Source organism: Trichechus manatus, unplaced genomic scaffold, assembly GCF_000243295.1.
Source record: "Trichechus manatus latirostris isolate Lorelei unplaced genomic scaffold, TriManLat1.0 scaffold00002, whole genome shotgun sequence".
In the NCBI taxonomy this organism is placed as follows: Eukaryota; Metazoa; Chordata; class Mammalia; order Sirenia; family Trichechidae; genus Trichechus; species Trichechus manatus.
The window spans coordinates 24445362-24471266 of NW_004443938.1; the positions used below are offsets into that span (position 1 = coordinate 24445362).

The 25905-nt window shown below is 34.2% G+C and overlaps 1 protein-coding gene across 3 annotated transcripts in view; it reads right to left on the reverse strand.

Moving 5' to 3' along the window:
• STXBP5 (syntaxin binding protein 5) overlaps positions 1 to 25905 on the reverse strand; it is a 196064-nt gene that overhangs the window by 60391 nt on the left and 109768 nt on the right. For all 3 annotated transcript variants that reach the window (XM_004368844.2, XM_023729224.1, XM_004368845.2), the window contains exons 10-18: positions 19574 to 19728; positions 18747 to 18819; positions 16928 to 17075; positions 16635 to 16702; positions 16333 to 16373; positions 15331 to 15551; positions 14226 to 14404; positions 4543 to 4668; positions 2563 to 2714 (exon numbers count right to left, since the gene is read on the reverse strand). In XM_004368844.2, the coding sequence (XP_004368901.1) occupies positions 2563 to 2714; positions 4543 to 4668; positions 14226 to 14404; positions 15331 to 15551; positions 16333 to 16373; positions 16635 to 16702; positions 16928 to 17075; positions 18747 to 18819; positions 19574 to 19728 (1163 nt within the window). The remainder of the gene's footprint in view (positions 1 to 2562; positions 2715 to 4542; positions 4669 to 14225; positions 14405 to 15330; positions 15552 to 16332; positions 16374 to 16634; positions 16703 to 16927; positions 17076 to 18746; positions 18820 to 19573; positions 19729 to 25905) is intronic.

Below are 25905 nucleotides of genomic sequence, written 5' to 3' on the forward strand. Positions count from 1 at the left end.
TTATCATGTTTTCACTTTTAGTATAATTAGACTTTTAGCAGATATGTAGGTAGCTGAAGTAGTTCACCACTACTTGCCCCTATGACAGTTTCATAATTTCTACTATGAAAACACTGTCTGTATTGCAGTAAATAATTCAACTGCATTTAATACAGCTATAAGACATTTAAGCCTCTCCTGAACAGTAAAGTTTTATCTTACACAATAATTCCATGAGTGACATCTGATTCTTTTTTGAAATATATTAGCATCTACTAGTAACAAAAATTTTCTTGGATTAAACTGATCTATTAAAAAATATTGAAGAAAAATTTGATGGCATTTGGGCTACATTTCAAGAATATACTATAAAATATACACTTTAGCTAGAATACCATTTTTTACAGCAATGCAATCAGTATTTTAGAACAGTTATTCTACATTTAACTTGATATGAAATATAAATAATTATGTTTTGGAATTAGAGGCACAAATATTCTTAAGAATATTCTTATTTTAGGGCATATTTTAATATAATGTTCTTTTAATTTTTACTTAAAACAATCATAACATTGGTAAAGAGAGGCATAATAACAATGAGTAAATATCTTAAACTAAAAAAAAAAAAAACTCAAATATTTCTCCTATGTCTAAGCATCTAACTTCAATATAAATAAAACAAATAATAAGATAAATAATATTACAGGCTTTGTTTAAAATAAAGCAGGATACATTAAAATTTAAGAAAAAATATTTTCAATATCGCATGGTAAAAACTGGTCTCAAAACTTGGATAAATTTAGATATTTAATTTCTAGCAGTTTTATGTAAACTATTATGAGGTACAAAGGAGAAAAGTAATGAACTAATTTTAGGACTAGTACAATTTTTACCTCAGGCTTGTCAAAAATTCTTCTCTATCATGGATGATGTTCACATATTCTAACAATAAATATTAGTTTCTTTGCTTTATAGAGAAATTGGATTGGAACACAAACATTATAATAGTTTTCATATACATTTTATGAGCTGAATCCAAGAAACAAATATTTTAGATATAGAATGTTTTAAATCCTCTTTTAAAGTAAAAAAAAAAAAAAAAACCAAACATTTAACAAAGAACAAACATGTCAAAATTTTATTGCCATGAAATAAATGACTTACTTAAAAAATGGAATTTTTTCACAGACTCAGAACATAAGCTAGAAAGGTCACACATGCAAGAAGTCACAGTCAGCATACCTTAGTGAAGCAATGAAAAGGAAGGGAGGGAAGGAGACAAAAATACTGAATGGTTATGGTTGAGACAAAAATTTCTGAAGATATCACATGCAAAATGATCACACACAAACAAAAATGGAAAGGAAAAAAAAATTTTTGAAAAGAAAAATTCAACCATCAAGCCAAAGTGAGAGTAAGTCTATACCCCCCCCACCTTTTTAAATTCCCACATAAATTGTAACACTGGTAGTACTAGTTAATAATTTACTGAGGGAACTGAAAAATGAATCTCAGATAGAATTTTAATTCAGAGAGAATGAATTTGGAAGTACAGACCAGAACTTCCCAAAGTGTTCCACTGTACACTGGTATTCTACAAATGAATTAAGTAAACCCAAAATAGGGCTCCCCCCTCAATCCCTGGTCCAGCTAGACAGGCAACTGGAGAGACTGGGGGACTATAAGCCATTATTGCTGGAGACCTCATTAGCTTACCTCTGTGTGCCACACATCAAATGCCATTTTGTGTGTGTGCCATGAGGTAAAAAGAAAGGTAGAGAATATTGGTATAGATAGCTCACTATATGTGTTCCATGAGGCATTAGTGCTAAAACATTAAGACTAATTACCTAGCAAACACAAAAGAACACTAAAAAGAAATTTCTTAATGAATCTGCGTTTGCAACGAATCAGGACCTGAAAATGCAATTATTTTTCATAGAATTCAAATTCACTTTCATAGCTACATTTTTTTCCACATGGGAATGATTCCTTCGAATTAAATGGTTGAAACAATGAATTGTTAAGACTACAGAGGTCAAAAAACAAAAAGAGGCAAAAAATTTTAACATTAACTTTCGTTCTGTAATAATGAGACAAATTTTCAGTCATCATAATTTAGCTTAAGAACTTTGATACTGTGGTTCTTCCCCAAGATTTAAACAGAATCTTAAAATGGTATTAAAAATAAAAGCAAGCATGTGGACATTTTTGAAATGGTGTATCTTTGGCTATGTGTATTTTCACCAAAAAAAAAAAAAAAAGAGGTTGAGAAGTTAGAGGGTTGGTATGTTGTAGGGTTGTTAACCAATGTCATAAAATAACATGTGTACTTCTGTTTCATGAGAAGCTATTTGTTCTGTAAGCCTTCACCTGAAGTACAATTAAAAAAAAAAAGAGAAGAAAAGTAAATAAATAAATAAATAAAAGCAAAAACCAGTAACAACACACACACAAAAAATAAGACTCATTATATATACAAACTATATCAGACAAGCTATGTATCTAACAGAAGTATTTCTGTTCACAGAAATAACTCGGCATTTATAGAAATTCTAAAACTCAGGATTTCTTCCTTTTTACCTCCTGAAGGTTGTCGAGATTTACGAGGAGATCGGGGTTCTCTCCGGTAAGGATCATTAGAGCCATATAATTCAATAGTGCCCAGGTTGAGGAGTACTGCTTTCTGGAGGTAGTCAACCATCGCAATGCCATTACAATTGCCAAAAACTACCCTGGAAACAGGAAAAGAGCAAATGTCTCAGCACAAAAATATTACAAGAAAATGTTTTGTAGTCTCTAAGGCTGAAGATCTTTCAGGAGATCCCTCTTTGAAACAAGGCAACCAAAGGAAAGAACACAGAAGTTACATATGCCTTCTCATGAAACAGATTACATCTTCTGCAAACATTAATGATTACAAATCAATATTAATAAAAAATTATTTTGCATAGGAGGTGAAACTTGATCAGAAACATAAATTTCCCACACTAGGCAACAGGACATCTATTTTTCTGCCTTGAGGGCACTGTGAGCCCTCAGGGCAAGACATTCCCTTCCACTAGGGACACAGAAGATTACACAAAGGGGAAAGTTGTGGTAATCCTTCGTGTCAGGAATAAAAAGTAGAAAGCGTAAGTCTTGAAGGTCTCCTTTTGGGGTATTCCAATTACTTTCTCCATTATGAGTCAGGAACTACAAACTAAGCAACTATGAATAAAGGAACGCTATTCTTTTAAGAGGAGATCTGGGCACAATGCTTAAGCGCTCAGCTGCTAATCGAAAGGTCGGCAGTTTGAACCCATCGGACTCTCCATGGGAGAAAAGACCTGGTGATCTGCTCCCATAAAGATTTCAGCCTCGGAAACCCTATGGGGCAGTTCTACTCTGTCCTATATAGTTGTTATGAGTCACAGTGGACTCAACGGCACACAACAACAACAGTGTTTTAAGAGGTGTTTCTGGGTGATGAAAACGGTTTAGCACTTGGCTACTAACCAAAACACTGACAGTTCGAATCCACCCAGAGGCCCGCTGGAAGAAAGGCCTGGTGGTCTACTTCTGTAAGATCACAGCTATTGAAAACCCTATGGAGTACAGTTCTACTCTGAAACACATGGGGTTGCCATGAGTTGGAATTGACTCTAGAGCAACTTGTTTGGTTTTTGTTATTCTTTTAAAATCTCTTCAGCCAGGAGTTGAAAACTGGGAAGTACAGATGGGCTATCTAAGGAAGTAAAAAGGCTGGAAAGGACTATGTGAATTGACGAGCATATTACCCATCTAAATGGGAAAAGCTTCAACTCAATTCCAGCTGACTATTGCATGTAAGACTGTAAACACAGGGCACATAACCAGATTTTTCAACTGAACCACTAAATATAGATTTTCACATTAAATAAAATTTTGGCAACTAGTTCAAATTTTAAAAATACATAACATTGGCTGAAAAAAAAACCAAAAAACAAAAACAAAACTGTGACCCAGTGAGTCTTGTGATCACCTGGATATAAGAAATGGTGTCCCGAGACTAAACAATGGAAAGGTTAACATGAAGCTTCTCTTCCACTACGAAGTTGATTTTTGAAAGGAAAAAATAACAAATTTTTTAAGTCTATCATATTATAATAACAATGTATACAAGTTAACTTCAGAAGCAGAAAGAACAAATCACATAGCTATGATTTGACACTGACAGAAACACCTTATAACACAGTCACTTGAATTCATGTGGCTGAATTTCCATTATACCAAATAGTAATAAGAAAATTATTTCTGAGAGTATATCCAGGAGAGGAGATGGAACTTTAAAACTTTATCTAAAATAACTTATGGGGTCCATGAGTTATTTAACTTTACAGCAGGAAGCACTATACACACACCCAGAGTAAATTATTCTACCAGAATTATGTTTCAAATAAATATTGAATTTGGTCTGAAAATAAAGTTATATAACAACATTTTGGGTGATGCTATAACAAAGACTGTGATTTCTATTTTTTAAAATAGCATGAAGTATAAAATACTATGAAGAGATTGAGACAAAACATAACTTATACTTACAATCCATAGGAAGAATTGACAGCCAAGCTGGTTATCTGTTGTGGTGGTTCTCCACCCACCCACACCAACTGAATAACGAGTTCTGTCTGATAACCTGGAGACTGTTTAAGTGGTGAATTTTTAACTCTGAAATAAAGGAAATAATGTTGTTACCTTCTCAGCTGTTTTTGATTATTTTATTGTTAGCCTATGGGACTATAAAATCATGCATACATATCCAAATAACTTTATAACAAAATAACTTTATACATGAAACTGTACTAGACATAAAATATGTATAAATCAGAATCCTCAGAAGAATTTATCTAGTTGGAAAGACTAAACATGTACATAAATGACAAACATCAGAAATCACGTAAGTTCCACATATGATGAGGAGGGGGATAGCAGAAGGAGGGGCAAGGGTAACCATGAGAAGAGTAGGGATGGTGGGGAGAAGGATGAAGAGACTAGGGAGGGTGGGGAAAAGGATGAGTAGAGCAGGGATGGATGGGGCTAAGGATGAGCAGAGCAGGGAGGGCAAAGAAGGATGAGAAGAACAGGGAGGGGTGGGGAGAAGGATGAAAAGGAGCAGCAGCCTAGGAATTAAGAAGAGGGAAAAAAAAATCAAGTTAGAAAAAAACGCAAGTTAGAAAAATCTCCATTATAAAAGCAGACTTAAAATTAAAAAATATGGTTTAAGTAAATAAAGAAGCAGGAAATCCATATTTAAAGATTGATAAATGTGTAGGTTTGGACACAGTGGAAGCCGTATGTAATAGAAGTAAGAAATTGGTGTAGCGAGATCCATGGCCAGACATTAGCGAGTTTTCACAGCCTGGCTGCAAAGGTTTGATGTTAGTAGAAAGAACTCTGAGCTCTCAGAAAGCTCAAATTTGAGTCCTGGCTCTGTCACTTACCAGCTGTCTTCTCATCTAAAAAAGTGGGAATATTACTCCCTAATTACATTATGAGGACATTTTGAGTACCTTGAAAGTGCTTTGTAAATGGTCAAATTATGCAAAAGTAAAATATTTTCATTAAAGAATTAAAAGCCAAGGAAGGTTGATAAAAACATTTTGGAAAAGATTAATTTGGTGGAGGTATGCAAGATGAAGTGGAACAGGGAGATAGATTAGAAAGTTCCTATGATTCTTCTGATGTAAAACAAAAAGAAGGTAGATTTGGAAGACATTATGAAGTAAGCATCATTAACGCTGCAAGTTCCATCAAGGTAGAAACCTTGCAGGTACTTTAACTGTGCTAGCACGAGGAGGTACTCAACAAATCTTTACTGAATGAATGAGTGAATGCATGAGTGAATGAGCTGGAGGCTGACTAGAGGTAGGGGAGGGGAGGAAAGAAGACAAGGTGACTCTAAGTTCCAAAGAAAATAAACATGGGATAAAGAGATGGTTTTAGGGAAATATATGGTAAATATGAGGTGAAGGGTGGGTCTTTGAGTGGAACTATTCAGCAGACAGTTAAATGTATGCCCAAACCTCGCTCATATTGAATAGGTTCACGCAAAACTTATATTGGCTAAACTTGTGACAGGCATGTTAGAAAGAGAGAGTGAGGGAAAGGTTTATAAGGGTGTGAGATTTTCTGAGGAATAAAGCTACTTAGACACAATATTTGTGTCTCAGACACAATACTGGATACTTCTATCAGAAAACTTCAAGTGGATTTGGAAGCAAAAATTAAAAAAAAAAAAAAAAACTGAAGAAATTATTTTTGTGTGTGTGGCTACTTTTATTATAAAAAAATCAAATTTGACTTTAGGTGAGAGCATTGTTGATTGCACAGATTCTTTCCCCGATACTTGTTGAATGCTGGTTAAAAAAAGAGTATTGTTCTTGCAAAACATATGCAAGTCTGGTTACTTCGACAATTCTTGAGGCTTTAGCATTGAAGTGACAGTATATAAAAGGACAGCAGGAAAGACTACTCAATGTTAAATCTCCTGATACCAAACACACAGGTAAGAAGCCTTCTGAATCATTTAGTCAGTACTTCTAGTGAGGAAGACCATGATACCTGAACTTTTGCTGACATATTTGCTAGTCTCACTCTAGGTGAGAAAAGAGACAATCCGTATGTTACCTAGACTTCAGAGTAAATGTGAATTACTGAGTGTAATCCTAACATGAACTTTGATATAGTCACTTCTAGCTTTGCCAGGTCTCCAAGGTAATACATTCAGAACTGTATATTTGCTAAGGCAGAATTTCTAAATTCTTCTCAGGCGAATACTCAGTAACAGCTCCAGCTGTCCATCTCAAGAGATAGAAATAAAGACTCAGTAGGCATTTGGTCTTTACCCAGAGAGAGTCTTGACATCAGCATAGACTGACAGTCAGAGTGTACTATTTTCTCCTTGAATGAATTAGGTATACAGGGTAAGGTTCAAGGAAGTGCCCAGGCTTCTACTAACATATTAAATGTGCACACAAAGATGGTAGATTCTCAAGAATGAGAACGGCCATCCAGGGTTAATTTTAGAAGTGTATATGTGGGTGCACTTAAGATTTAAGTGACCAGGATATGTAGAACTCATAGAATTCTTATTTTAATTAGTAGAAGAAACGAGAAAAGTTCTTAAGTAAAAATAAGGAGCCAGCCAAATCTGCTGCAAAATTCTCAGCTGGTAAAAAATTAAAAACTTGACTAATAAATGATAGAACATAAGTCAGATTTTAAAAACATAAAATGTCAGCTGGTTATTAAGTTTTACATCTATAATGGTTATATATAAGCTATCGTTTTAATACAGATAAGCTAATTTATGTGGTTTTTAAAAACAAGGAGATGAATCTTTATAAAAGTACAATAATTTGTTAAAAAGGTCTCAAAGTTTAACAATGACTGTGTCTGAACGAGTACTTTGCAAGAGGTCAAGTAAAATAAAATACGTAAATAAAAACATAACATTTCATTGGTAAAAGGAGTAAATCAAATAGCTGCTTTTAAAACGTTTCTTCAAAAAACAATTACGTACAGAAGTATTTTGTATAAAAAACAAAACAAAAAATCAATTAAAATCAATTTGGTCATATTTCTGACTTTAAAAACTGGTCTTTGGGGCTGTGGACTAAAACAATGTGAAGTTAATAAACACCTGTAGTTATCTGAAGACTTTTAAAAGGAAAAAAAATGGAGAACTAGAGACATCAGCAAGGTGATGGAGTAGGCGGCTGCAAGATGCCATTCCCCAAACAGAAACATTGAAAAACAAGCAAAAACTGTCAGAATCAACTTTGTAAGAACTCTGGAAAACAGTCAAAGATTTACAGCAACCAAGCAAATGCTGAATCAAGAAAAACGCAACTTCAAACCAGTAGGAAGGCTGGCTTTTTTACTTGCCCATTCCCCACCCACTTCAGGGCTAGGTGGCTGGCTTTAACAGGGCAGCTAAAGTTCCCAGTGTGCGACATTGGTCCTTGGTTCCAGATGGAGCAGAACAGATGTTATTTGCAAACTACTGAATCTGTCTATTCTAACCTGTCTAGTGGCTATCTGAGAGACTGATGCATGACTAGTGTCTGGTTTGTCTATATCGGAACAAAGTCAGGACAGAAAAGTGGCAGGCATCACTCAAACATGCCATAAGGCAAATGATCACTCTGTAGTCACCCGGGCCAAGAGTATGATTGAGACATACAATAAACCACCTAGGCCTGGGAGGAAAAGCTAGGGAGAGGATTTCATTGGGAAAGCAGAAATCAAAAGCATCTGTGTATACAGAAGAATATGAAAGCCATGTGCAGACCCAGGGCAAGAGGCATGTTAAGAAAAGACATGAGAAAACTCTAAACTTTAACTCTTGGGCTGATCTCCAGGCTCAGTGTAAGGCTAGCTAAGTGGTGAAGGAGTGTCCCAGCAGAGCTATTCTGAAAGACTGAGGGGAAGAAAAAAAAACTCCAAGTTTTTTTTTTTGCAGATATGGGAAAGCCAATCCTCAAATTTCTATGAAATGAGCCAAAACAATTTCGAGAAATAAGAACAAAGTAAGTGGGCTCACACTTCCTAACGTCAAAACTTACTACATAAAGCTACAGCAATCAAAACAGTGTGGCACTGGCATAAGGATGAATATAAAGACCAAAGGAATCGAACTGAGAGCCCAAAACTAAACTCATACATCTGTGGCCAACTGATTTTCGACAAGAGTTACAAAATCATTCAATAAGGAAAGAACAGTCTCTTCAACAAATGATGCTGGGAAAACTATATTTCACATGCAAGAGAATAAAGTTGGACCCCCACCTCACACTATATGCCAAGAAATAAACTCAAAATGGATCAGTGACCTAAATATAAGAGCTAAAACCATAAAATTCTTAGAAGAAAACATAGGGGTAAATCTTCAAGACCTTCAATTTGGCGGTAGATTTTAGATACAACACCAGAAGCACAAGCAACAAGAACAATGGCAAAAAAGATATGCTGGACTTCATCAAAATAAAAAACATTTGTGCATCAAAGGACTATCAACAAAGTAAAAAGATAACCTACAGAATGGGAAAAAATCAGCCACTGAAAACTTTGACACACATGGGGTTGCCATGAGTTGGAATGGACTTGATGACAACTGGTTACTGGTTATCTAGAATATACAAAGAATTCCTACAACTCAACAACAAAAAAACAAATAGCCTAACTAAAAAATGTGCAAAGGACTTGAATGTTCATTTTTTCAAAGTATATATAAAAATGGCCAATAAGCACATAAAAAGAAGCTCAACATCATTAGTCACTAAGGAAATGCAAACCAAAACAACGAGATACAACTTCACATCCATTATGATGGCTATTATCAAAAAAACCCAGAAAATAACAAGTATTGATGAGGATGTGGAGAAACTGGCACCGTTGTCCATTGTTTGTGAGAATGTAAAATGGTGCAGTTCCTGTGGAAAATTGGTAGTTCCTCAAAAAATATAGAATTAAATATAAAATTACCATGTGACCCAGCAATTCTCACTCCTAGGTATCGAAAGAATAGAAAGCAGGACTCCAACACATGCTTGCATACCAATGTTAACAGCAGCATTATTCACAATTGCTCAAAGGTAGAAACAACCCAAATGTCCATCAACAGATGAAAGGATAAAAAAGGGTGGTATATACATACAATGGAATATTATTCAGACAATAAAAGGAATGAAATTCTAATATATGCTACAACATAGGTGAACTTTGAAAACATGATGCTAAATGAAATAAGCCAGACACAAAAGGACAAATGTTACGCGATTCTACTTATATGAAATACCTAGAATAAGCAAAATCATAGATATAGAATAAAGTTTTAGAGGTTACCAGGGGTTGGGGAAGAGAAAATGAGCAATTACCATACTTTTACAAAAATAATGCGCACCTTCTACATTTGCTTACCAATGCCTCCCTCCCCTCTTGAAGTATTTTCGTAAGCATGCTAATTTCTTTTAATAGTAATATGTAAAAAATACAAGTTGGAATAGCAGTGCTTAGGAAAATACTTCCCAGGGGGAGGGTGGCATTGGCAAACAAACACAGGAAGTGTGCATTATTTGCATAAAAATACAGTATTGCTTAACTGGTAAAGAGTTTCCATTTGGGGTGATGAGAAAGTTTTCCAGATAGACAGTGGTGATGTTGCACAACATGTGAATGTAATTAATATCACTAAATTGTACACTTAAAAATGGTTAAAACAGAAAATTTCCTATATTTACTGTACCACAATACATATTTTAAAGAAGATTTTAAAAATTGTGTTCTTAAAACACAAAACCCCATACTCTCTTATACAGCATTAAAACTGATTAAATTAAAAATTGTTACTAAACACCAATTAAAAAAAAAGAGGTATGACAGATGGCTTGTTATTAAAAAAAAGTCACTAGTGAATATGCGGATTTTAGACAAAAAAAAATCTCATAAACTTGTCTATATTCTTTCATTGCTTATACAAAATTCTATTAAGAGACTAGCATCCCTTTCCAATATCTCCCTGAATATAGCCTATGACTCTCCCTCCAAAAAGTGGTCCTTTAGTAAGATGATACTACAGAATTATCCAGACTGTAAATTAACCTTAAAATAACGGCCACAGAAGAAAAGGAATTAGAGTTATCATACAATCTGTATGTATAAAACCTGGCTATATATTCCTGTTCTGAGCTTCTATCTAAAGTTCAAAATGAGTGATCTAAAAAACCATAAGAATATCAGTAGAGTCTTCATTTTATGATATACTGTATTATGATTATTTTATGATATACTGTATTATGATTCAAGTATGTTTCTGTTTTAAAAGTTAAGGTTTTAAAACTTTAAGTAATATTGTAATTTAAATATATAGATTATGTAATAATAACAACATCATATATTAAAAAGTTAGTAAGAATTTCTATTCATTTATCCAGCAAAAAAAAAAAAAAACAGATATACAAAGCTTATACACACACAAACACACTGAATCATGTTAAGAGGAATGCTTCTCCACATTGCCTTGTATTTCTTCTTGAGTGTAAGTGTAACTCCTGGGCCTCTCTCTATCCCCTATTAAACTCTACACTGGGCAAGGTGGAGTGCCTTAACTAGCTGGTAAATATGGAAAGAATTAACTAGGCCTGCTTATCTCTTGTCCACTTGGGAGCAAGTCTGCCCACAGAGTGCATGACCTTCTCTGCTTCTGCAAAGGCAGGTTGCTTCATGCTGCCAAGCTTGGCGAGACAAGGCGCCTTGGTATGCAGGTCAGTATTACAAAGCCCGTCTGGCTCTCCTGCTAGTTGACATCTTTGACCCTTATCAATAATTAGGGTGATATTTTTAGTTACCACCTGAAATTATTTTATTTCTCAGTGTGTTCAGAATCCAGATGGGGAAGAGCAGTACCATCACTGAACTGCCTTGTAGACCTCACTAAGCAGTTACAGGTGACCAGATTCTGGTTGAATCTATTATGTATACCTTTAAACTTCTAACTGCTTGAGAGTTCCATCCAGCTCACAGAACATATGATAGGGCAGTTTACCCACATGTGATATCAAATGCTGCTTCCAAGACAGAACTGTCAGTTAAAACATTAACAGTCTCAAAACAAAATGCGTTTATAAAGTTGAATCGAATCTTGTATCAGGCTAGTGTTTTTATAATCATAATAGAAGAAAAAATTCTTACAAGTAACTCAAAACTAAGTAATTTGACTACACATCACTTGAGAGAGATGCTCAAAGGAAACTGTAACGTTTTATTTTATTATTCATATAGTAGTTTTGTTGTTAGTGAAAATCTTAGTACTATAATTTTGGACTTATTCTTGTTAATATATAAACTAAATAGTTAATGGAGTAACTCCAGGTTAATCTAATTATAGAAGAGTAGTAATTTATAATTTAGGGAAGCGGCTAAAAAAGAAATCAATTAGGTACATTATAAAATAATGTGAAAATTCAATTAATAGTATAAGGATTTTAATTTTTAAGAAAAAAAATTTTTCCTAGCTCTTCTCACTGGCTGGCCTACTTTAATAGCATAATTAAGCCAAACCAAACCAAACCCATTGCCATTCTGACTCACAGCAACCCTACAGGACAGAGTGGAACTGTCCCATAGGGTTTCTAAGAAGCGGCTGGTGGATCTGAACTGCCAACTTTTGGGTTAACAGCCAAACTCCTAACCAAAACAATGTTATATACATTTCTAAAAATCATATTTTGGTCTGTTATGATAATCTCTCCTAAAAAGAACCAAGGATTCTTAGACAGTAGCTGATTCCATGTGTTAGGGGCAGGAAGAATTCAAGACAAGTCTAGAATATTTTATTGACTGAAATCAAGGATGGTTACAAAAGTGCTGAAGTGGTGTTGAGAGGACTCAGAAGCCAGCTTAAAAGGAGCTTCCTTTGACAAACTGTAACTAAATTATACTAAGTTAATCAAACTAAATAAAACAAACTACCTATACAAAAACTTAGAGTCCATAATGATACTCAAAAGAAAAAAAAAAGAACTTTATCATCAAATCTTATTCCGACTGTATTAGGTGACATTCTACTAAATAATTACAAAAGATTAATAGTGTATCAAAATATCCAATTACGTATGAAAGGAGTTTCCAACTAATAAAGATAGTCACACCAAGATCTTAGTTCCATGATAGTAGAAAGACTCATAGTCCCAGAACTAATTTCAGGTGGTGACTAAAAATATCACCTTAATTATTGACAAAGAGCTGGGGAAAAATATATTTAAAAATCAGAAGAAAGGACACTAACGGAACTTGTATAAAGTAAGATAGTACTGGATAAGTAATAAAGGGGAAGAATGTGGAGGTCTGTATTCCCAAGTTTCCGTCTAGCTAAACCTGTGCTAGAACTGGAGAAGAAAGGAACTGTGTGTGTGCGCATGAGCATGAGACAGAGTGAAGAAATCTGAGACCTTTCTGAGAAATGTAGCTGCTTAACCACAATGCTTACATTGTTTAGACCAGTGTTTCTCAACCTTGGCACTACTGGCATTCTGGGCTGGATAATTCTTTGTCATCCTGTGCCACTGTAGGATGTTTAGCAGTATCCCTGGCCTCTATCCACTAGATGCCGGTACCACACCCAATCCCTGTACTGTAACAACCAAAAACACCCCCAGACATTGTCAAATATCTCTTGGAGGTCAAAATCATCCCCTCTTGAAAACCTCTGGCTTAAAACACACACTCTTAAGCTTATGTAAACATATAAAGAAAAAAACGTTTTTAATCAATACTCCTAAAATGACTGTGACATAAAGCCTTGTCTTTAGAGTGAATGCATTTTTGATTACATGGTCATTCTCCACGGCAGGTGCTCAACTACTGGCCAACTAAAGAGATTCTAGCAGATCTAAAGCAAAATAGGGCAAAGCTTGGTTCTGTTAACAAATGCAAATTCTCTTACTTACCACTCTCCCTACCTTGAACCTACAACAGTCTGGCTTTTGCCCCCACCCCCGCCCCCCATTCTACAGCTAACTGAAAAAGTCCACAATCTCTTTTCAACCGTTATCCTAAGTGACTTCTCGGTAAATATAACACTTTTAATCACACTTTCATGAAATTCGTCATTGATTTTAACTGTTCCGTCATTGTACTACACCTCTGCCCATATTTTAGGCTTTTAGTCTAAAAAAAGAAAACTTAATCACTCATAATATAAATTGAAAAGAAAAAAGGAAAAGAAAACATTATACAATCTATCCCTGTATAGAAGCAAGATGCATTTAAATCTGGAATGCTACAACAAAGGCATGTAAATAAAGATAATGTGGAAATGATTACAAAATGATCAAGTCTTTAATTTAAAAACTGAAGGAAAAAAAACTGAATTTTCAGAGTGCTAGAAAGCAGTCTGATATAAATTTGCTCTACATAGAAATCTAGAATAAAAAATATCACTGAGCTGTGTACCAAGGACAGATGCATGCTAGTCAACTAGTATGTTTAGAGATCAAACCTTTGTATTTTAAGGATAAGATCACGGAATATAATAACATATCTCCTGAGGCCACTGTCACACACAGAAAAATGAGTTAGATTAACCACAGAAAAACAAACGAAGAGATGTTCTTATGCCATTCCACTCCATCACAGAAAAATGTTACTGCAGGTTTACTAATGCTTATAACTTACCTAAATTAAAAGATAATATCAAAATGTCTCTGTAATTTTTTATAACTTACTTTAAACAAGGGACATTGTCACGAAGCCCATCAGATGAACTGCTACTGGTAGATGGATGAGACTGAGGAGGAATGGGCTGAGGATTGGAACCTCCCACCGGTGTTGGCAAAGGTGGTGGCTGTTCACCCTCTGGAGATTCCACATCATTTATCTCATATAACAATCGAACTTCAAGCATCTGTTGTAAAAGCAGAACAAGTTACCCACTCCTAATAATTATTGTTCATTTTATGACAGCTTACACACACATACAAGAAACTTGGGGTGGAAGGAACATTTTTACAGGTACAAATTTAGTAAGATTTCTAAAGATAAGGAGCTATCAAGCAAAAACATTGTTTTTGATTTGGTTTTTAAAAAAATGTGTGTAATGATTTCAAAATTCATGGTTTTATGATTTTAAAATTCATGGCACCACAGTTAATACCAAATTGGAGCCTGCTTGTAATGGACTGAATTGCCCCCTTGCCTCCCCCAAAATGTATTGGAATATTAACCCCTATACCTGTGGATATAATCCCATTAGGAAATATATTTTTTTGTTATGTTAATGAGACCGTATCAATGCAGGGTGTGTCTTAAGCCAATCACTTCTGAGATATAAAAGAGCAGATTAGGCAGAGAAGCAAAGAAGCACAGATGGGAAAAGACAAGATGCCAGGCCACATGAAGGCTGCCAAAGAAGGGAGAAACAAAAACTGAAAAGAGATAAGGATTTTTCCCTAGAGCCAACAGAGACAGCCTTCCCCTAGAACCTTAGTGATAAATACAAATGAATTCGGACTTGTAGCCTCCTAAAACTGTGAGAAAATAAATTTCTGTTTGTTAAAGCCAACCACTTAAGGTATTTATGTAACAGGAGCACTAGATAACTAAGATGCTGCTCATACTCACATTAGCTTTCCTTAAAAGAAACACATAATGTATTTAAGGATCTAAGAATTCAATAAAATGGTAACTATAGAAAATATGCTATTTATGCAAAGTAAATATTGACATGTTTTTAAAATTCTAGACAAAACTGACTACAAACAGTCTTCTAAATAATTCACAAATTTAAAAATGTCCAACATCTAAAACTGAAGATAATTCAGAGACTGTTACCGGAATGACTTCTGTAATTACTTCCTGTTTGCTGAATCTATAAATAATGACATGAGCTGAAACTCCAGCTATGCACAGCATTCTACTTTCTGGACACCAGGAGATGATCTGAATGGCATATGGATCTTCATCAACAATATCTGTGTTTGGCCTGTCATCTTTATTTCTTGATTTTTCAAATACTTTAGATGTCTTTAGTTTATATAACACTTGTAGAGTTACTAGAACGAAGATAATACATGTTAGACATTTTAACACAAAATGATAAAATATGATATTTACTCTATCATATTATGTAAGGAAAGAAGGCTAAATTTGTCTGAACTATATTTTCATTCCTAATTCTACATTTCTTTATTATTCTCTTAGATAATGTATGCTGACAAAAAATAAAAGTGTACTCATCATTGTACACATTAACAAAGAAAAAGAAAAAAAAAACCATAGTGATTAGATAATCTGAAAAGAGTAAAAATAATTTTGGAAAAAAATGTAGAAACACAATAGAACATATCCTGAATTCCTGAATTAACTGGATTTTCACTGAATGCTTGCCGTGTATATTTTGCAAACATTACCTTTCAAAAGCATTTTTTCCTTTTTTGCTACCATGCAACCACTAGATGTATTTCACAATGACAACATAAACTTTGTGACATAAGTTTGGAATTAGGCATTTAAATTATTTTAGAAATTTCTGTTGATTTGTAACATATTCTCACTTCTCCTATCTCTGTGTTAGGAAGGGAAAGTTTGAAGAAAGGATTTGAATTCTTTTATTGAGAATTATTCTTGATTTACCAGTATCTATCATATCTTAATGATCTGTTTATTTCTACTGTCAAATAATTGATTTCTAAACTTATGCATTTGATAATTAGGAATTCAATTTATAGCCTCCTAAATTTCAAATTCAGTGTTGATTATGCAGTTAATATAAAACCAGATGTATAAAAGCAATGACTGTGTAACATATAATAAATAACTATTCAAAATACTTACTTGCAGAAGCGTCCCAGAACTTAACTGACCCATCAGCATGCCTATGAAAAGCAACATGAGTAAGAATGTAATGAAGAACAGAAAAAAAAACTACATTTTTTTCTTTAGGAGTTTGTTATTTAAAAAGTAGTCACTAAAATGAGGAAAAGGGTAAAAATTATGGTAAATTGGCAGGTTCTTCACAGTAATTTATTATATTACAACATAAAGCAAAGCTCTATTGCCCATTAACATTCATGGAATTTTAGTTAAACATATTTAGCTATTATTGATTTATTTGATAAAAATAGACTTTTACTTACCCTGTAATAATTATTTCTGGATAACTCTGAGCACCCAATCCCCAATTACCTCCATTGATGGGCCATTCCTAAAAAAATAAATAAATGAGCATTGTATAAAGCAATGTCCAAGCATACTGTAAGTCTTTACATATATATGTATATGAAAAACAGTAAATAACATGTCTTGCTTCAAAAATGATGTCCTCTATATTTTATTTAGAAAAGGTATCATCAATGTTACCAAATACTCCTTAGTGATAAACAGAAAACATTAAAATATAACATTAAATACTAAAATGTATATTCAATACCTTTTTGCTGTAACCTTGACGTTTCTGTCTAGCTCCAACAGAATAAAGTGCAGGAATAAGGTCCACAGGACAATCAGCAAAATATTCACAACATGTAACAGGGGATTCATGTATACTCAAAGGATAGGGATTTTCAAATATAGGATATCTTTAACAATACGAGAAAGAAAAAGGAAAATATTTATTAATTTAATGAATTATAACCTATGATTAATACAACAATAAATTTTTTTAAACATTGACACATTTGGAATGCAAATATATTTAAGTAAAGTTTGTTTAATTTACTGTTAGCATCTTTTAGAGGTCCACATGACAGTTTATCTGAATTTACATTTTAATTTTTAGAATAGTGTGCTTTTGTCTATAGAATTTTAGAAATCATGTAATTCTACCAGAGATTAGTTTTAATTTATGCAATATGTAAAAAAAAAAATGAGATCTTTTATAATGAAAGATGTTCAATTAGAAAAGTAAATAGAAAGGTTGCAGTTACTACTACATACCATGTGCCAAACTCTGAATGAAGTGCTTTATATATATTTATTGCATTTACTTCTTGCAGTAAACTTATGATATAGACTTGTTACTGAAGAACAAAGTCCTAACGATAGCAATGTGTCAAAGGCATGCCAGCTAAGGACTGGCAGAACCATAATTTAAATGGTTTTCTTAACCATTAAGCTGTAAGGTTCTCAGTAACAGATATCTCATTCTTAAATCAAGAGAGCTAATACAATTTTTCAATCTTCCTTTTTCCCTCAATAAATGTAATGTCTAGTCCAAAATGTAATCTAAAAACTTTCTCTTTTTGTTTTTTTAATGCAATCTAAAGTAAAATTCCACCGTAAATGTTTTTCAGATATTTCTTTTCTGGCTTTAAAGTGCTTAGAATGAGAGTAGCTACTTAAAAATATCTGAAAACCAGAAACTGATTAAAAAAATGAAAAAAAGCCCTAATTGGTTAATCTGCAAAAACTAGATATTATCTACTACTGATAATGATTTAAAAAAGGAGAGAAATTTCAGAAAAATCCTTACTGATTATAAAATAAAGCCAACTTTCACCACACGTATAAGAAATCAGAAGACAAAAAACGAACAAAAATGTGCCTTAGTAAAATGGAAGGCAATTTTTTTCTCTTTGTAACACAAGTATTTCCTTAGTGCAATGATTCCTTAGTGCAATGATTCTACTATAATTAAACATCTAATTGATACTGGTTGCTAAATAAGATGATGCCTAGTCACACACAGGTTACTTGGATAACATCTTCTTTGATTTAAATATATTTCAGTACAGGCCACTATGAAAAGTCTCGCTTATTCGAAAACCTTACTTAATGAAAAAATAAATAAATAAAAGAAAACCATATTAAGAATAAATTATTCTAGGTCTGTCAGAAATAATGTTTTCAAATTCCTTTATTCCACAATGGTCTTGTTATTTAAAAAGGAAAAAAAGAAAACTGAAACTGATTATTATAGGTAGCAAGAAGACCTTATTTGGAGGTAAAGTGTGATGGGACCAATTTTAGAAATGCTGATTTTGTATACCACAAGATTTCCAAGTATTAGGTTGAATCATATGAAATTTTAAGAAATTCTACAAGTTTTGACTTAAAAAATGGGAATTCTATATTATTTAACCTAATAAAAAATTTGGCAGACAATCAGACATGTAGATCTGGAGCACTAAAAAGAGGTCAGGTTTATAGATATAAACGTAGAACTTTCAAAGACATGAGACAGCCAATCCTTTTTTTTTTTTTTTTTACCACATACTGATAAGAATCACTCACAAAATTTTCTGTCTTACCCATTTTGTGCAAGGTCTATAAGTACTAAATCCTTTTCTAGAAGGACAACCACAGCATATGGTTCTTGAAAATCTGGAATAGGAAAACAATGCATGAATGGTAGTTTTAAATATGCAAGAGGATAGCAAATTAGATAATAAACATCTCTTATCTGGTTTTTATTTTACTTTATTTCATTCTCTAATATTTAACATTCTGATCCTGTGATCATGTCATATAATTTAAGGCTAGTATGTTTTATGTGAGATAAATCTATTCAATAACCCATTCAAAATTATCTCACTTTTGTAAAGATGAATAAGATAAAGTACTTGCCCTAAAGAAGCTCACAATAACTTCCAGTGTAGTATTTCTAAGGCAAGACATGGTCAACAAAACACCCTTAAGAACAATTATCATTCTAGGAATCCAACAGAGTTCTACTATAATATTTCAATATCTTTCCTGAATATTTTATACATGCCTATTACCAACTATAAAGTTCATTGCATCTTCACACCTCAATGAGCTTGAAATTAAGTAAAATAATACAAATTTAAATTCTTCTTAAAATCCTCATGCCAGTATTCTACAGAAATTTAAAATGTTTCTTTAAATGAATAGCTTTATCTTTGAAAGACTCTTACTACTAACATGCAATATTAAAGAGATAAAGCCTATCCAACAAAGTTAACCTCTAAAATAAAATTTACAAGGTTAGAAAGGCAGCATCTCTCCCCCAAAAGAATGAGCACAATAGAATAGGGAAACTACTTTGATAACATGTAGGTCTTTGTTCTTAATATTAGGTATCCACAGAGAACGAGTTTTAAAAGATGTAGTTTACCATTTGGGTATGGTGTTTCACACAGCGTTAGAAAATCAACAATTGAGTAGTCCATTTCTAGCACAGCAGTACTCTTCCCATGCATAACTGTTAAGCAAGGTCTTCTTCCTACAGTGTCATATGACAAACCTCCTGATAATATAATAAAAGGTTCCCTGAAAATAGAATGCATAGTAAGATTATAAATAGCATAGTAGAGACTATTTTCTTGCTGTATCATATTTTTTCTGCTTATTGAAATAACAAAATCTTAAAATCTAACATTGTTATACATCACATAATTGAATACTTGTATGTGGGATTTTTAATTGCATTCTTGAATATTAACCTACAACAGGCATGAATATCGACTACATTTGACTCTCATACCTCCCACCTTGGTCTCTAAATCTTTTTCCTATGTCCCCTGTATAAAATCATCAAAACTCTCTCTGGTTCTCTGCTGATAAGTCTCTTGAATGTATCCCCTTTGCTTCCAATCCTAACCAGGTCTTCTTAACAGAGGTTCCATGAGAAAATCTTAATGCCCAAAGGCATCCATCAGATGCAATGAGTTAACTTCTCACCTATGCACCAAGAATTGCACAAGCTACAAACTTCCCTTTAGAGAATAGGGAATCAAATCATTTCTTTTGTAGGGCTTAATTCTCTTCTGGAACCTCAGCTGGTATGTTCTTAAACTAGAGCTCCACAACAGATTTACATTTATATACATGCTATAGCTCTATAGCATCTATCAGCTGCTGTCAGTGTGCTACTTCTAATTAGTCCTACAACTCTGTTGTCAATCTAACTTACCTACTCTGTCATTATTAAATCTAAATGATTTATCTAGTACTACTTTTAAAAACTATACTCTATATATCTTTCATGTGTTACGTCCAAGCATATTTTTTTCTTTGACTTGTCTATTGTTTTTTGTAGATGTTTTTATTAGATTAACCATCCCTTTCTTATTGGTTTCTAAGAGTTCTTTGTCTACTGAGAAAATTAGCTCTTGATCTGCCATGTGTCTTCCCATTTGTTGGGAGGGAAGTTGTTTATGGTAGATCCTATAGATGATTTAGATTTTTGTTTATACAATTTTCTTAAATCTCTTCATTTATGACTTTTAGATAGCTTTTTTATGCTTACTCTAAGGTCAGTTTATCTATCTTCTTCCTCACCCATTGCTCATGATGTTAACCCGTTCTTTTCCATTTACCAAATCTTTAAATCTAGACATGCAGTAAAAGCAGTATGTAATACTACGTAATGACTAAGAGCGCTAGTTCTGAAACTAACCATCTCCATTTAAATCTCAGTTCTGGCTTTATTTTCTGTGTGATCTTGGACAAGTTGCATAGTCTCTTATTGTCTAGTTTTCTCATCTAAAAAATGAAGCTATAATGATAGTATCTAGCCTCAACGTTTGTTAAATTAATTAATATATGTACACCACTGAGGAAGAAGCCTGGTGGTGCAACGATTAAGTGCTCAGCTGCTAACCAAAAGGTTGGTGGTTGGAACCTACCAGCCACCTCATGAGAGAAAAGACCTTGGCGATCTGCTCCCGTAAAGATTTCAGCATTGGAAAACATATGGGGCAGTTCTACTTTATCCTATAGGGTTGCTATGAGTTCGAACTGACTGGACGGCACACAAAACAACAACAGCACAGAGGAGAATGTCAGGTCCACAGAAAACCCTTAGCTGGTATTATCTATTATTATTACCATCATCAAATTGTCCTTACCACCCACTATGAAGGTTTCCCTTTTGGTGGTGTGTGATGGAAAACATTAAGATTTGTAACTTTTTTTTTTTTAATCTAAAACAAGAACAAATAAACTTCACTAAAATTTAATTAAATAGATTGGTAGTAATGTTGTTGTTGTTACGTGCCATCAAGTTGTTTCTAACTCATAGCAACCCTATGTACAACAGAAAGAAACACTGCCCGGAAATGCATCATCCTCACAATGGTTGCTATGTTTAAGCCCATTGCTGAGGCCACTGTGTCAATCCATCTCTTTGAAAGTTTTCCTCTTTTTCGCTGACCCTCTACTTTACCAACCAAGATGTCCTTCTCCAGAGACTGGTCCCTCCTGATAACATGTCCAAAGCACTTGAGATGAAGCCTCGCAATACTTGCTTCCAAGAAGCACTTTGGCTATATTTCTCCCAAGACAGATTGTTCGTTCTTCTGGCAGTCCACGGAATATTCAATATTCTTCAACAACACCATAATCCAAAGGCATCAATTCTTCTCCTATCTTCCTCATTCATTCTCCAGCTTTCACATGCTTACGAGGCGACTGGAAATATCATGGTTTGGGTCAGGCGCGCCTTAGTCCTCAAAGTAACATCTTTGCTTTTTAACACATTAAAGAGGTCTTTTGCAGCACACTTGCCCAATGCAATATGTCATTTGATTTCCTGAGTGCTGCTTCCATGGGCGTTGACTGTGGATCCAAGTAAAATGAAATCATTGACAACGACAACTTCAATGTTTTCTCCATTTATCATGACGTTGCTTATTGGTCCAGTTGTGAGGATTTTTGTTTTCTTTATGTTGAGGTGTAATCCATATTGAAGGCTATAGTCTTTGATCTTCATCAGTAAGTACTTCAAGTCCTCTTCACTTCTAGCAAGCACGGTTGTGTCATCTGCATATCACACGTTGTTAATGAGACTTCCTCTAATCTTGATGCCCCGTTCTTCATACAGTCCAGCTTCTTGGATTATTTGCTCAGCATACAGGTTGAATAAGTATGGTGAAAGGATATAATCATGACACACTTTTGATTTTAAACCACGCGGTATCCTCTTGCTCTGTTCGAATGACTGCCTCTTGGTCTATGTACGGGTTCCTCATGAGCACAATTAAGTGTTCCTGAATTCCCATTCTTCACAATGTTACCCATAATTTGTTATGATCTACACAGTCGAATGCCTTTGCATAGTCACTAAAACACAGGTAAACATCTTTCTGGTATTCTCTGCTTTCAGCCAGGATCCATCTGATATCAGCAATGATATCCTTTGTACCACATCCTCTCCTGACTCTGGCTTGAAGTACTGTCAGTGTAGTTCTGCAACTGCTTTTAAATGATCTTCAGCAAAATTTTACTTGTGTGTGATACTAATGATATTGTTCAATAATTTTCACATTCGGCTGGATCACCTTTCTATGCAATGGGCACAAATATGGATCTCTTCCAGTCAGTTGGGCAGGTAGCTATCTTCCAAATTTCTTGGCATTGATGAGTGAGCACCTCCAACACTGCATCCGTTTGTTGAAATATCTCAACTGTATTCCATCAATTCCTAAAGCCTTGTTTTCACCAATGCCTGCAGTGCAGCCTGGACTTCTTCCTTCAGTATCATTGGTTACTGATTATATGCTACCTCTCGAAATGGAGAATGTCAACCAATTCCTTTTGGTACAGTGACTCTGTGTATTCCCTCCATCTTCTTTTGATGCTTCCTGTGTCATTCAATATTTTGCCCATAGAATCCTTCAAAATCGCAACTCGAGTCTTGAATTTTTTCTTCAGTTCTTTCAGCTTGAGAAATGCGGAGCATGTTCTTCCCCTTTGGCTTTCTAACTCCAGGTCTTTGCACACTTCATTATAATATTTTACTTTGTCTTTTTGAGTTACCCTTTGAAATCTTCTGTTTAGCTCTTTTACTTCATCCTTTCTTCCACTTGCTTTAGCTACTCTACCTTCAAGAACAAGTTTCAGAGTTTTTTCCAACAACCATTTTGGTCTTTTCTTTCTTTCCTGTGTTTTTAATGGCCTTTTGTTTCTTCATGTATGATATCTTGATGTTATCCTACACTCCTCTGGTCTTTGGTCATTGGTGTTTAATGTGTCAAATCTACTTTTGAGACGGTCTCCAAATTCAGGTGGGATATACTCAAGGTTGTATTTTGACTCTTGGGAATTGTTTTAATTTTCTTCAGCTTAAACTTGAACTTGCATATGAGCAATTGATGGTTTGTTTCACAGCTGGTCCCTGGACTTGTTCTGACTGATGATACTGAAGTTTTCTATCACCTCTTTCCACAGATGTAGTCAACTTTATTCCTGTGTATTCCATCTGGTGAGGTCCACGTATATAGTCACTCTTTACGTTGTTGAAAAAGGTATTTGCAATGAAGTCGCTGGTCTTGCAAAATTCTATCGTGCTATCTCCGGTGTCGTCTGTGTCACCAAAGCCATATTTTCCAACTACCAATCTTTCTTCTGTGTTTCCAACTTTTGCATTCCAATCACCAGTAATTATCAATGCATCTTGATTGCACATTTGATCAATTTCAGACTGCAGAAGTTGGTAAAAATCTTGAATTTCCTCATCTTTGGCCTTACTGGTTGGATAAATTTGAATAAAAGTCGTTATTAACTTATCTTCCTTGTAGGTGTATGGATATTATCCTATCACTGGCAGCATTTAAAATGGCCTATATCAGGTCCATTTCAGCTCATTAATGCCTATGATATCAATGTTTATGCATTCCACTTCATTTTTAAAGACTTCCAATTTTCCTAACTTTATTAATATTTAACTAGAAGAAATTAGTCATAAATAAAATGATCAAATAAAGTTAAATATTTTGACACTAAAACCCAGTTGCCACTGAGCTGACTCCAACCCAAGGCTACCCTAGGTGTGTCAGAGAAGAACTGTTCTCCTTAGGAGTTAAGATGGCTGATTTTTTGGAAATAGATTGCCACACCATTCTTCCCAGGCATCTCTGGATGGAGTCAAACCTCCAACCTTGTGGTTAAGTACCCTAGTGTCTTAATGGTTTGCACCACCCAGGGATTTCATTTTAACACTGTTGTTGTAGTTACAGTCGAGTCAATTCTAATTCATGGAGACCCCATGTGTACAGAGTAGAACTGCTCCATATGGTTTTCAAGGCTGTGAGATTTTGGAAGGAGACTGTCAGGCCTGTCTTGTGATGACTCCAGGTGGGTTCAAATCGCCAGCCTTCTGGCTGGTAATCAAGTGCTTAACCATTTTCACTATCCAGAGGTTTATTTTTATTACACTAGAAAGTGAAAATTATAAAACTACAATTATAAACTTATAAAACTTTTTGTTGGTATTTGGAAATTTATTAAAAGTTCTGGGGATCTACACTGTTACCAGTTAATATGTAATTTACAGAACTGAGTAATCTATTTGATTTTTTAAAGTAAAAGACAACTCTTTTGATTTTACAATAAGGTCTAGATGCAATATAATTCTTACTTCCTTACATTAAGCAGAATTTAAGTAGCATCCCCTTTCATGAAACTGTATACCAAATTTCTAAGATTCTTAGTTTAAATTACAAATGTAAACCATTGTTATCTAATTTGAATAGTCTAATGGAAACCCATGCAATTATGATATCATATTTGGTATCAATTTTCCTGTATTTCACATACAACTAAAGTTGAAAGTTTATAATAGGTTCACCTGTATACATGGTTAGAGTGAAAAACAAACATCTTCCTTGTAGGTGTATGGATATTATCCTATCACTGACAGCATTTAAAATGGCCTATATCAGGTCCATTTCAGCTCATTAATGCCTATGATATCAATGTTTATGCATTCCACTTCATTTTTAAAGACTTCCAATTTTCCTAACTTTATTAATATTTAACTAGAAGAAATTAGTCATAAATAAAATACAATGATGAGTTCCTTCTAAGTTTTTTACCTATCAAATAAAAAAGGAATAATAAACTATGAAGGTCTCAAAAATCGGAATCTTTAATAAAAAGGTTGTGAAGCAAAAAAGAAAATAAAAATTTTAAATACCAAGACATAAATTAAAAGCAGTCTTCTAATCATATAATGTTACAGTCTAGATCAGTGCTTCTCAAACTTTCTGTGGCCAAGAACTATATTTTCAAATTTCAATTCATTGCAGACTGATGCTTTTATACAGCTCACTAAGTGTGCAATCAATGTTGTTGCCACATCAAACAGTATTAAAGCTTCTACACTCTTGCTCTTGATTTCTGTACTCATTTGTCTCAAACCAGACAGCGGATGCACCCTTCATGGATCACACTTCGAGAGCACTAGTCTAGAAGACAAAATGTTGAGCCTTCTAAAGATACTACTAGACTTACACTATCACTATCGGGGGGAAATGTGAGATGTCTTCGAGGGTCTCACCACCAGGCCCCATACACCCTATTACTCTGTGGCGTTCAATCTGAAACCACATAACTGTTTACTGGGCAAGTCTGGGTAGGGAGGCTGATACCAAGAACTACTCTTGGACAAATATAGAGAACTACTGCTTAGTTATAACAAGTTTTCTTCAGGGTCCTTTTTGAGCT